Source organism: Sander vitreus, chromosome 15, assembly GCF_031162955.1.
Source record: "Sander vitreus isolate 19-12246 chromosome 15, sanVit1, whole genome shotgun sequence".
In the NCBI taxonomy this organism is placed as follows: Eukaryota; Metazoa; Chordata; class Actinopteri; order Perciformes; family Percidae; genus Sander; species Sander vitreus.
The window spans coordinates 27,439,195-27,453,693 of NC_135869.1; the positions used below are offsets into that span (position 1 = coordinate 27,439,195).

General features: G+C 44.4%; 1 protein-coding gene across 1 annotated transcript in view; it reads right to left on the reverse strand.

Moving 5' to 3' along the window:
- LOC144530748 (microtubule-associated serine/threonine-protein kinase 1-like) overlaps nt 1–14,499 on the reverse strand; it is an 86,927-nt gene that overhangs the window by 45,420 nt on the left and 27,008 nt on the right. Inside the window, exon 2 of the mRNA XM_078270457.1 lies at nt 3,710–3,804. Within this exon, the coding sequence (XP_078126583.1) occupies nt 3,710–3,804 (95 nt within the window). The remainder of the gene's footprint in view (nt 1–3,709; nt 3,805–14,499) is intronic.

Consider the following 14,499-nt stretch of genomic DNA (forward strand, 5'->3'; position numbering starts at 1 on the left):
TGTTCGACATCAAGCCCTAAAAAAGCCAACAAAAAAGTTCCTTAGCCATCGTAGAAAAAAAGCGCTGAAAAACATTGGGAAAAGTTACAAAAATGTAGAAAAAAAGAGGCAAAAACGTTGGGAAAAGTGACAAAACTAGGTGGGCCAAAATGTATTGACGTGCGGGCCGGATCAAAATCTGCTAGGGGCCGGATTTGGCCCGCGGGCCTTGAGTTTGACACGTGGTTTAACGGGTAAAAGGGTGTGAAATTAATTTCTTAATTAATTTTTCCTAATGGTTAATTTTTAGATTGATGACTGCTTTGTAGCCAAAGCTTTTTATTTAGTCTGCATTGTTCTGTGAAGAGTAATGTGGGTGTTTTGATTAATGGACTGACGGTGGCTTTTTGTTAGATGAATGAATCAAGCCAGCTAATTATATAATAATGGAGCATGATGTTTTATCTGCACAACCCTTCAGGTGTCAGTGTTGGGGATCAGAGAGTATGTGACAGTGACACCCAAACCAACAACATATACGCATATTCCCCAAAATGTCAAACATTACCATGGGGTTACTGGGATTATGATTCTTTAGTCAATTTCAGTTCAAAGACCCAAATAAATCCTTTAAAGTGGTTGTTATGCTGGGGAAATATGTCTTTCTTAATTACATATTTTGGAATCAAAGAGGGTAAAAGTCTCCCAACAATAAAATGAAGGAGACGACGTCCCGGCTGGGGTGTGATGTGCCAGTACTCACTCTGAATTCGAGAGACAGCGGTAGTGAGTAGTATGAAAGCCCGAAATTCAGCGTAGGGGGGTTAGTTGGGGTGATGGACGGGTCAAACAACACAGGACTTTCACCCCAGAGACCGGGGTTCGTGTCCTGCGTGTCCTAAACCCAACTGTCCTGTTCTTCTTTACCTAAACCCAACCGTCCCGTTCTTCTTTACCTAAACCCAACTGTCCCGTTCTTCTTTACCTAAACCCATCTGTCCCGTTCTTCTTTATCTAAACCCAACTGTCCTCTTCTTCTTTACCTAAACCCAACCTTCCCATTCTTCTTTACCTAAACCCAACCGTCCCATTCTTCTTTACCTAAACCCAACCGTCCCGTTCTTCTTTACCTAAACCCATCTGTCCCGTTCTTCTTTATCTAAACCCAACTGTCCCGTTCTTCTTTACCTAAACCCAACTGTCCTGTTCTTCTTTACCTAAACCCAACCGTCCCGTTCTTCTTTACCTAAACCCATCTGTCCCGTTGTTCTTTACCTAAACCCAACTGTCCTCTTCTTCTTTACCTAAACCCAACTGTCCCGTTCTTCTTTACCTAAACCCAACTGTCCTCTTCTTCTTTAACTAAACCCATCTGTCCCTGTTCTTCTTTACCTAAACCCAATCGTCCCGTTCTTCTTTACCTAAACCCAACCGTCCCGTTCTTCTTTACCTAAACCCAACTGTCCCGTTCTTCTTTACTTAAACCCAACTGTCCTGTTCTTCTTTACCTAAACCCAACCGTCCCGTTCTTCTTTACCTAAACCCATCTGTCCTGTTCTTCTTTACCTAAACCCAACTGTCCTCGTTCTTCTTTAACTAAACCCAACTGTCCTGTTCTTCTTTACCTAAACCCAACTGTCCTGTTCTTCTTTACCTAAACCCAACTGTCCTGTTCTTCTTTACCTAAACCCAACTGTCCCGTTCTTGTCCGACGTGTCACGTAAACGTACCTTTTATTAGCCCACCCGCAATCTTTTCCTTAACCTAACTTCATCTAAAGTGACGCCAATAGTCCTGACCCAGCGCTTTAAAGGGGTGATAGAATGATTATATGGGGTATTTCACACTGTTCCTTAAGGTCTCCTAATAGGGGATGTATCATCAGTTGGGCTGAATATTGCCCTTAACTACCCTGTGAATATGGCTCTATTTGGAAGAGCTTTTCTTCCAAATATGGTATGCTCATGAATATTTAGATGAGCTGCGCACTGATTGGTTTGAGCGAACCCCATAGAAACACATTGGAGACGAGACAGCAGGTCTCATATTTCAGACACTGCAAAGGTCGGGCTATTTCGTTATTAAATTCACTTCTGAGACTTTTTTATGTGAGAAAGCAACTATTTAAAGCTCAAATATGGGCCGTTTTACGAAAATGTATGGCTAATTGCAAATTTGGTAAGTCGTGTCGGACTTTAGGAGCTCCACACAGTCTGACGAGAAAACGGCAACCTCCATACCCAGTGAAAGTCATAACTAGAGTATATTAACAGTTTGAATTTCGTCACGCCACTTATATAACATCTACCCCAAGGTCTTATAAAGCTAACACTGGTGTCCGATTTCAATTTAATGCATTTCTGTGAACATTAGGGATTTCGTTAGCTGCTACTGTCCCTTCAGTCCTATGGGTAAAGACTGCGGCTAGCTGCAGGCCCTGGAGCTCCTTCAGGGCCTCGGCATTTTGTAGTCCAGTAACCCAGAAACGGTGACTTTGCGCAGGTATGGAGCGCCGCTGGCTTCCCTTCGTGACGGAGATCCAGCTAGCTCACAGCGAGCCGGAGTCTATGAAGTAGGACACGCCGGGCGGCGAGGCAGCACCGGCCGCTGTCACGTAGCCTGCTGAGCTCCTGCTGAACTCCGACACACAGTCGGACACAATTTGCAATTAGCCATCAATTTTCGTAAAACGGGCCATATTTGACCTCTACGTAGTTGATTTCTCGCATAAAAAAGTCTCAGAAGTGAATTTAGTAATTAAATAGCGGACCTCTGGAGATCTGCGTGACCTAGCTAGATTCAGAAGACTAAGCTGACCTCAGGTCAGTGGTGTAGCCTATGCAAATGTTGGGGCGTGACAAAGACTAGGAGTTGGGATGCTTACGTCAACTTTTAGCTTTGTTCAGATTCGCCCGTTTTCAGCGGCAGTTTGAAAATGTGAGATTTGCAGAGGATAGGGGTATCAATGGGATTTTGAGCTTCTATGTATGTCCTAGTTACCCTCCAAACTGTCGTTATTACACTATGACAAGGTAAAATTGGTTTTGCATTCTATCACCCCTTTAAGATAAAGCGCGTTTAGATATGACGCTAAAGGAGACTTTTGGCGTCAATAACAAACGCCAAAGGCACCTTGACCAACACGCCGACTTATTGGGACTTTGTCTTATTCCCCGTATCCCCCAGAGTTAGATAAGTCCAGACATACCCTTCTCATCTCCGTGCGAGTTGTAACTCTGTCTGACGGTTCCACCAGTAGCCTAGCTTAGCACAGATCCTGAAGATAACTGGCTCCAACTAGCCTACTGCTCTCAATAACTGACAAAATAACGCCAACATGTTCCTAATTACATGTTGTGATTTGTATAGTCACAGCGTGTACAAATAACAAGGTCACATAGTTCCCAGTATGTATACGGTTAGAAGATGGCTGTGTGTCATGTGACCTTGTTATTTGTACACGCATAAATGTAAATAGGAACATGTTGGCGTTATTTTGTCACTTATTCGGAGCAGTAGGCTAGTTGGAGCCGGTTACCTCCAGGATCTGTGCTAGGCTAAGCTACCGGTCGGACAGAGTCACAACACGCACGGAGATGAGAAGGGTATGTCTGGACTTATCTAACTCTGGAGGATACGGGGAATAAGACAAAGTTCCAATAAGTCGGCGTGTTCCTTTAAGCGATGGGAGTGAGAATGTGTTGGTTGGTTGGTTGGTTACTATACGTACCGATGTGTCCGGGGAGGGGGAGAGGGGAGTGTGGGCGAGGCAGCGTGGGAGAAGTGGTGGTCAGGATTAGACTTTTCCTGTTGCTTGTACGGCAACTGTAAAGACAAAGAGAGAGATATATGCATGTAAACATCCTGCAATCACAGTGTCGAGGTGAGCACAGCATTTTATTGGACCTTAAGACCTGGATTTTAAGACCGTTGTTGGAAAACTACCACATTACCTTTCAGAACTGCTTTGTCACCTTATCAGACACGTTCTGCTGACTGCTCGGCCTTTACTTCATGTTACACAAGCTCGGTCTTGTAGGGAATTTAAAAAATGAGGTCCTAAGGCCTGTCAAATCTGACTCAAATGTATTAATTCCCGCGCATTCCTTCATCGGCGTGTTGTGACTCTGTAAGTTCACGAGAACACAAGGATCAATCTGAGACGAACGGTTCAGTTAAGCATGTTTACTGAAGTCCAGCATTTAAGTTTACAGAACACAATTGTGGCTTCACAAAATGACACTGACACTGTTTCCCTAACCGCAAACAAAAGTATGTTCAAGTCAGCAAAGTCTGTCAGATTATGAACCCCGTCTCACTCTCTTCCTAATCTTTTATCATCTTGCTTGAAGCAGTGTTACCAACTTAGCGACTTTGTCGCTAGATTAAGCGACTTTTCAGACCCCCTTAGCGACTTTTTTTCAAAAAAGCGACTAGCGACAAATCTGGCGACTTTCTGTAGAAAAGTCGTCAGTATTGTCCAGCGAGCACGCGAGGTGTTTCTCTCCTGTAGCCGCCAAAACAGTCTTCTGTTCTGTGACTGAGGAGCAGCGGCGCAGCCTCTCCCCTCTCTCCTCATGTGCAGCAGCACTGTGCACAGCGTGCAGGTAGTTAGAAGGGGAGGGGGACAGGGTGTGCGGGGGCCGGTGTAGGTAGGAGAGACAGAGGGACGCGACGGGAGAAAGACGCCGCTGAGCTGGCCTGGACCTGGGCAAGCCAGCCTTCTTTGAGAATTCTTTATCGATCTTTTTCCCTCCCTTTGTAGAATTTCATTTTTTTTTTACTTCAAAGATCGGCTACCTAAGTACCGTATTTTCCGCACTATAGGGCGCACTTAAAAGCCTTTCATTTTCTCAAAAAATGACAGTGCGCCTTATAATCCGGAGCGTCTTATATATGGATTAATTCTGGTTGTGCTTACTGACCTCGGAGCGATTTTGTGTGGTACACGGCGCTCTGTCAAGATACCGTAGTCAGGAGCGTCGCGGAGTAATACACAGGCCTACTGTGCTTTAGAGCCCTGCGCGAGACTGTTTTCTTCATCCCGCTCCCGCTGAATTTCGGACCATTACTGCCCGCACCCGCAACGTGTGTGTTACACTGCCGCCCGCACCCGCAACGTGTGTGTTACACTGCCGCCAGCACCCACAACGTGCGTGTTACACTGCCGCCCGCACCCGCAACGTGTATGTCCAGCACCAGCAAAACTTTTTATGCCCGCACAATAATAGAAATGCATGGATTTTGTGGCTTCTCTCGTCCCGCAGGGGAAAACACGTCATTTTATAGGCTATTAATACAGAGATTCATGGGGTTGTTTGTTTTGTTTTCCTGACAATTGAGAACTTTTTCCAGATGTCAAACTTGCCTTGCTTTTTTTTAGTGCAGTAAATACTTTCTTTGAGTTTCCTTTCGACATCATTTGTTGACATTCTGTCGCTAGGCTACGTCCCGATCCTGCAGTGTTTTGCTTAATGCGCCTTATAGTCCGGTGCGCCCTATAGTGCGGAAAATACGGTAATAATTATAAGGTAAAATAAATTCCTGTATTGAATTTGTGATTATTTGGCTAAAGAGTTATATTTCTTTCTATCTACCTTGCTGACGCAACCACTGAGCTTTATACAAATGATTGTGTAATGACGTCAAAAATAGGCCAATGAGCGTATGACGTCATCTAGCGACTTTTGGAGCTGGTGCTAGCGACTTTCATCGGAAAAGAGCTGGCAACGCTGGCTTGAAGGCGTCCCCCTCCTGTCTCCCTCCTGTCTCTAAACCTCCAAACTTCTACTTGTAATTGCTTAACATGGTTGCATTTTCTTTTACATACCTAATTATCCTAATTTATCTATTGAATTATTTTTTGTAGTAGCTTTCTATTGATGGTGTTGCTTCTTCTCTGTGTTGTTGTTTTGTTTCTTTCTTTTTTGATTATTAAAATGTCCCTCGGGATAAATAAAGTATCCATCTATCTAGCTAGCTGTCTTTGTAATTGACTGGATGTCATTGTAAATGAGGGCCGCCCCTCCATGATCTCTCGAGCATAAATAAATTAAAAGCTTGACTGAAAAAATGAAATGAAATCTATGTCTCTATGCACGGATATGTGCACACTGTAGCTGCACGCAGAAGTGCAGCAGACGGCTTACTGCATGGGGCACAACAGCGATAAGGAGAAATCAATTTCCTCAGTCATCCATCCCTGTCTGCCTCCTCTCAGCCAAGATAAAAAAAAATGAGGCAAAGTTAGACAGAAAAGTGGTGGAAGAAAAGACAGGATAGATGAGAATGGTACAAAAAGGAAAACGTCCACCTTTCCGTGACCTCGCTCATTATGTTTTAGTCTCTTAAAAGCAGTCTCTATCACACTGAGTCACCTCAAATCTGCCTGTGGACTCCACTTCACACTGCTCACGATATTACTGTATCCAGCTGACACACCATTATGGAGTAAATAGAGCATTTTGTATTCCTTTTGCTTTTTTGTGTGCGATGTTTTTTATTTTGTCAGAACGTTCACACTGGGGCAACGGGGCAGTTTAATCATTCAATTCACATTACATTTTATTTATAGTATCAAATCATAACAGGAGTTATCTCAGGACACTTTACAGATAGAATAGGTCTAGACCTCACTCTATAATTTACAGAGACCCAACAATTCCAGTAATTCCCCCAAGAGCAAGCATTTAGTACAACAGTGGCGAGGAAAACTTCCTTTTAGGGAGAAACCTTTTGTGAAGGTAAATACAAGCGGCACAATTGCCCTGTTAACTTACATTGTAGCTAGCCTAGCCTCTGGTAGGTCCACTAGCCTGGTCCTACCAGAATCTGGTCCATTAGCCTGGTCCTACCAGACTCTGGTACACTAGCCTGGTCCTACCAGACTCTGGTCCATTAGCCTGGTCCTACCAGAATCTGGTCCATTAGCCTGGTCCTACCAGACTCTGGTACACTAGCCTGGTCCTACCAGACTCTGGTCCATTAGCCTGGTCCTACCAGAATCTGGTCCATTAGCCTGGTCCTACCAGACTCTGGTCCAGTAGCCTGGTACTACCAGACTCTGGTCCATTAGCCTGGTCCTACCAGACTCTGGTCCATTAGCCTGGTCCTACCAGACTCTCGTCCACTAGCCTGGTCCTACCAGACTCTGGTCCATTAGCCTGGTCCTACCAGACTCTGGTCCACTAGCCTGGTCCTACCAGACTCTGGTACACTAGCCTGGTCCTACCAGACTCTGGTCCAGTAGCCTGGTCCTACCAGACTCTGGTACACTAGCCTGGTCCTACCAGACTCTGGTCCATTAGCCTGGTCCTACCAGACTCTGGTACACTAACCTGGTCCTACCAGACTCTGGTCCAGTAGCCTGGTCCTACGACTGCTGGTCCATTAGCCTGGTCCTACCAGACTCTGGTCCATTAGCCTGGTCCTACCAGACTCCTGGTCTATTTCATTGGTCCAGAGAGTCTGGCCTCTCTCCATTGACAAGTGTTAACTTCCTTAGGCGGGTACTCTGTTGAAGTTTAAAACTATTGGATCTGCCCAGAGCCACTCTGGATCTGCCGTAACCAATCGCTAACGTTTGGTCGTGACGTCGGCTTAGCATCGCTAGCGTTAGCCTTAGCCAACTCCTTCACCACTAACGGAGCGAGCTGGAAAATCAAACTGTTCCTGAACCCCGTGGGGAGGAGGGCCACAACATCATGGCCCCCAACACAACTCAGCAAAGATTGTTCTTTAACTTCTGGATATTCAGCAGCGTTGCCACAACGGACCGAATGGCTTCGCTCGCATCTTTCTCCGCCTCCATTACAGAACTACAACTCAAACTAGAGCACGACCTCAACGTCATCGTTCTCAGACACTCCCTCTGTTCTCTGATTGGACCGGTAAAGATTTGGCCGGAGAGAACCCAAGAATATACCGCAACGGAAAATGAAAATTGAACGGAAGTACATAGGAGGGAGGAGCCAGGCCAGCTGCTGACTGCGGCGATCTCGCTTAATACCGCACCAATGTCAAAGATTGTTGTTCCCATCAGTCACTTAGACACAAAAACAGGAAAATAGGGTCCAGCTTGGAAAAAACGGTAGTTACCCTTTAACCCTGGTGTTGTCTTCCCGTCGACCATGCAACAGTTTGGTTTTCTAGGTCCAAATTTTTAACTTTTTCAACGTTTGACACTCTTGTCACTTCTATCCAAGGGTGCCAGATCACAAAGTAAAGATTGCCTTTACACCTGTGCAACATCAGCCAAGATTTATCCTGCACTGAGCATACAAATATGGTGAAAACTGAAAAAAACTTGACAGCTGATTGGCTGTTGGGAGTCTAACCAACAGCCAGTCACATCTGGCTTTATCTTCTGCTTCTCATCAGCTACCAATTAAAGGATAACCCTAACTTCATATTCCCACCTAAAATATTACAATACGTTCACAAAACAGAGCGAGCACCATCACATCTACCTGTATTCATTATTCTAACCACACACAGGATGTCCTGATCGATCAGCTCTATAACAAGCCTTATGGATATTGATCACATAAGCCAATAGGTTGAGTTTAACATGCAGGTCCGATAACTGCTGTTGTGCCATTTCACACTTTCTAAGCTCGATCAATTATATCCTAACTTTGTTCTATAACCTAAAGGCTTTTTTTTTGTTTGAAGCTGCAATGACCTCCCTGTAACACACTCCCTGCCCGCCCTCCCCAGCTGATCCCAGTCACATCATGAGTGCATGTGTGCGTCTCAGTGTGTAAGATCCAACAGAGCGTCACTGACTTTCATTACTTCAGGAGTAAGCAACCTTTAAACAATCTGTCTGGAGCCACAAAACATATTTGAGCCTTATAATGAAGGTCTTTCATTGCCAGACCTATCGTCACACCGCTGTGCAGTAAAGACTGGCTACACCACAGATACATTCTGGGATAGGAGAAAAAAAACTAGGGATCATTGTCCCTGCCCGATATTTGGGCCGTTTTTTGACAGTTTGCAGATTATCTGTATCAGCGTTTTATTTGCCTAATAACCGATAAAGTTAATGAATTAAAAAGACTACAGCTCTGTGTCTGTCCCTTTGCTTCAGTTTCACTCACCACTGAGTCTGACTTAATGCCCCCTCCCCAGCAACAGCGGCTCTGCAAAATAGTCTGAGCAAATACATTCAGACACATCTGGCCAGTGACGTGTGAATGTTGTCACGCGACTTGTGTTGCTGCATTTTGGTTCTTTTCACCAACTCATCAACTGATAGGGACCAGGGCAAACAAAGTGGTTTGAAAAGGAACTGAAACGGCTGAAATATGCTACAACGTACAGTTTTTTGCCCTTGGTCCGGACCAAATGAACCAAACTACAGATGTGAAAGCACTAGGCCCACAACAATAATAAATGAAATGTATTATTCAGTTACATATAACTGATTGTCAAAGCCACAGGGGAGGCACAGCGGCTCCGGAGCCGCAGGTCGCCTGCCCCTGCTTCAGAGAGACAGAGAGAGGCGAAAACAAAGTGAAACCGTGCAGCAGGGCTGTTTAATGGATTCTCAGTGCTGCAGGAAATCAATGGAGGCTGGCTGTAAACACTCAAATACACGCAGCGCTTGGCCTTGAATTTCTCCTGTAGCGCTGTCACTTTCCCTGCTATGTATGAACATGTAGGCTGGGCTCAACTGGCGTGTATTTACTTTACGCATCCAGCAAGTATGCTGCTGCGGATGCAGAGTCCAAATTTCAGAGCGATGCCCGGTGGGTGTTTCTTGCTCGATGGTCATTCTAGATCAAGGAGAGGGGAGGGAGGGGAGAGGAAAGGGGAGGGAGAGATGTACTCCACTGCACTCAGTAATTCTGGATTGTACGTGCCGTTGCCGAGGGATGCTTGGGGATGAGGGAGGAGATGTGCAGAGAGATATAGGGGTGTTTGCTGGTGCAATCGAGACATGAAAGCGAGATGAGGGAAGGTATACGTTTAGGGGAACGGGGTGACTGAAAATTCAGTTGGACAAAAAAAAAAGACAGAAAAACAAGGATAAGAGATACAGTTTAAATGTGCTCTCAGTGGTGCTCATCACACATACAGGCGCAAGGTAAACATGACCCAGTTTCTTTCCATTGTCACACACACACACACACACACACACACACACACACACACACACACACACACACACACTACAGAAGGCATTAACACAGGCGAATGTTGTAGCATATGCCTCTTGCAATGTTACCTTAAAGCACAATTTAAGCTTTAATCATTTTATCTATATGCGGTAGTTGTAAGGTTTACATATTTGTGCTATTTTCTTATTTTTATGCTGTCATTTTAAATTTCACAAGGTTACTAGGTTACAGTATCTAAGGTAACATTGCAGCTATAAAGCCCATCAGGAGTACGGCTCTAACAAAGCCAGACAAACAGGCGCCTTCATCCTCTGCATGTTCATACTCCTCCCTCTACTTACTGTAACAGCAGGGGCACCATTAATATTGATCCAACGAAAACCACCCATTCATATGAAACCTCACAAATGTAGCTGTGATGCACAAAGTCAAAGAGAAAGTAGATCTGAGGCAGAGAGAAGGAGGTATTGTTGTAAACACAGAGACAGATAAGAAAGCGAAAGTGAGGCGCGAAGCAAGAGCACTTCAGAGAGAAGAGGTGGCGAGGGAGGAGGGAACTGCTGGCGAGGAGTCGGGGAAGTGTTTACCTCCGCAGCATGAGGAGAGCATTGAATCAGTGGGAGTTAGAAATGATAGCATTGAGTACATCAGTGAAGATGTTGGTGGAAAAAATGAAAGGGACTTTTCAGGGAAGAAATGAAGGAGGAGAAAGGCATTAGGAATCAAACAAGTATCACACATTCATTCTTTGATTTCATTTTCATGACGCGTGTATCAGCTTTTTCTTCTTCTTTTAGCGTATGTATCTCTGTGGGGAAGTTTCATAGCACCATGAAAAGGCTGGAGCACTTTAAACTGGAGGACATTTTTTGTTTGGGGTCTTCGACCCTGGAGGGGATGGGAGAGGAGGGAGCTGTGGTCACGTGACGCCAAGACCCGCCCTTCAATAGCATTTACTGGCCAGGCGTCCATGCTTACGCAAGGTAACGTAACCCCATTTGTTCAGGTCCTTTCCCCTGACCAATCGGCCATCGTATCCTTAACCACTCGAGGTCAATGCCTAACTCCAACCAATCGAGCTGCTTCGTAGGGCGGGTCTTGGCGTGGCCATAGTAGGATTCGTAAATTTGCAGAGCTCCGGGACGCCGCCTACCAGCGGCAGTTGTTCAGCCGCCAACAGGTGACTGTGAGCCGGCTACAGGCACCGCCAGATGATGTCCTTTCAGGGGGGCATGGTAGTGGAGTTTAGCCAGAAAATGTGAGCGTCATGCAGCCCTGACAGTTAAAACAACTAATTAAGTTTAGGAAAAATATCATGGTTTGGATTAAAACACTCCTGAGGAATGAATGAGCGTTTCCTGGGTGAAAGTATTTTGTTTTCACTGCGAAGTGAAATCCGCTCTCCGGCTTGAAAGCGCTGTGTTTTCCATTGGCTATTGAAGTGCATATTTAAAGGTCCCATGGCATGAAAATGTCACTTTATGAAGTTTTTTTAACATTAATGTGAGTTCCCCCAGCCTGCCTATGGCCCCCCAGTGGCTAGAAATGGTGATAGGTGTAAACCGAGCCCTGGGTATCCTGCTCTGCCTTTGAGAAAATGAAAGCTCAGATGGGCCAATCAGGAGTCTTCCCTTTATGACGTCATAAGGGGAAAGGTTACCTCCCCTTTCTCTGCTTTGCCCACCCAGAGAATTTGGCCCACCCATGAGAAAGAGAGAGAGAGAGAGACATCATGGCTTGCAAATGAGCGAAGCATGGCAGTTGGTCAAGGCCACACCCCCCACCTCTCTCCTCCTCAATAGCATTTAAAGCTGCAGACACAGAAATGGCACATCCTAAGGAAAGCTCATTGTGGGACTGGCTCTAGTGGCTGTAATTCTGCACCAAGGCTGAATTTCAGGAAAGAGACTTCAGATACAGTATTAGGGGACCACTGAGGCCTATATAAAAGAGACTTCAGATACAGTATTAGAGGACCACTAAGGCCTATATAAAAGAGACTTCAGATACAGTATTAGGGAGACCACTAAGGCCTATATAAAAGAGACTTCAGATACAGTATTAGGGGACCACTAAGGTCTATATAAAAGAGACTTCAGATACAGTATTAGGGGACCACTAAGGTCTATATAAAAGAGACTTCAGATACAGTATTAGGGGACCACTAAGGTCTATATAAAAGAGACTTCAGATACAGTATTAGGGGACCACTAAGGTCTATATAAAAGAGACTTCAGATACAGTATTAGGAGACCACTAAGGCCTATATAAAAGAGACTTCAGATACAGTATTAGGGGACCACTAAGGTCTATATAAAAGAGACTTCAGATACAGTATTAGGGGACCACTAAGGTCTATATAAAGAGACTTCAGATACAGTATTAGGGGACCACTAAGGTCTATATAAAAGAGACTTCAGATACAGTATTAGGGGACCACTAAGGTCTATATAAAAGAGACTTCAGATACAGTATTAGGGGACCACTAAGGTCTATATAAAAGAGACTTCAGATACAGTATTAGGGGACCACTAAGGCCTATATAAAAAGAGACTTCAGATACAGTATTAGGGGACCACTAAGGTCTATATAAAAGAGACTTCAGATACAGTATTAGGGGACCACTAAGGTCTATATAAAAGCATCCAAAAAGCAGCATTTCATAGGACCTTTAATAAGCTACTTTTCACTTGTACTTGAGTAGATTTTTATACCGGTAATTTTACTTGTACTTAAGTAAAAGTTCATCAAAGTAATAGTACTTTTACTTAAGTAGAATATTTTTGTATTCTTTCCACCTCTGGTTGTTCGGTTTTAAATGAACTGTGTTTAATATGTCCCACAGTGGCAGATTTAGCATTTGAAAATCTGAGAACTTTTAATTAATTGATTAAGCATGCAATCAAATGATCATTTTTTTAGCTGTAGAGCTAAGGTATGACATCAGAGTGATGTATGTACATAATATAGACGGTATTTATTGATTCCTATTAGTCTGTCCAAGTCTCTTTACAGCAGTAATCTAACAATATTGTCCAGCAGTAAAAGGCCAGGACAGAAGTCAAAGTGGTTATGGTTTAGGGTCTGAGGCACAACACTGTCCTCTGCTTCATCACATTTACAATGGACTGCAATAAGCATTGTGTTAAATGTCAAAATCATTGCCTGGCCTAAAACACAATGGCAGGGAGATAAGTCCAACATACTTTTAAAACCCTTTCACCAAAAGAAGTCTGTTTCTATAGAAGTCTATGAGAAAATGAGCCCACTTCTCACTTGATTTATTACCTCAGTAAACATTTTCATAATGAGTTGATGGTCTCAATCACTAGTTTCAAGTCTTCTTCAACACATCATGATGTTCATTTAGTTAATTATTTACTGTTTATTTTAAAATAGACGATAAAGCAGGGGAGGCTTTAGGACCTGTCAATCAGGACAGAGGCTTAGCGATGCTAACCATGCTAACACTGTGGACATTAAACTAGACCTCAACTTTTTGGGGTGTTTTCATCTTAAACTTGTATCCTCTCACTGTGTGTTTTTACATCAGCAAAGGTAACTGGAACATTTTGGTCGCCTAAAAAGTGTCCTGTTCAGACAGGACCAAACAAGCTAGCTAGCTACCGCTAGTGTTAGCTAGTGACTTAAGGGAAAAGTTTGCAGATTTTCTGTTCTGCCGTACATGCAGATAAAAGGGCGCCAGTACCCGGAGTTCTGCGTTTACCTGTCGCTAAATCTTCGCTCGATGAGTCGCTTCAGAAGGGTTGAAAATCAGCAACTTTCCCTCTTTAGCGTTTAGCTTAGCGCAGCGCCATAGCAACTATCAACAACACTGGCTTGGCCGCGTCAGCCTCCCCAGCTCCACCGTATCTTTCAAAAATGGTCACGTCCGGTTTCAAAAACCAAGATGGCGACGGCCAAATTGCCAAACTTGAGGCTTCAAAATGGCAGTCCACAAACCAATGTGTGACGTCACTGATGCTACGTTTATTATCTTTGCGGTCTATGTTCCTTCCCAGGTTCCTCAGCTCTTCATCGCCCCAAACATCCCCGGACAGCATTTCAGTCGGGATTTGAAAAGCTCAAATCTTCGGTCTCAGTCTGGGGGACACAGCAGCTGACAGTAGCAATATCTGTCAAGCACGGGTAAATGTAGTGCTGCTGAGAAGCCTGTGTCCTCAAAAGTGTTTTTCCTGTAAGACGTAGACGGTGGAGGATCAAACGGAATAAGAGTCCCATAACTCTAAGAGGAGAGGGAAGACAAGGCCCTTAACTGAAAGCTAATGGGATGGGCATGTAGCACCTACTACAGTATAAGCTACCCAGTGCTCCTGCGGGGTAAAAACTGAAGCACTTAGAAGAAAAGATTCTCCAGTCTGACTCAGATGGC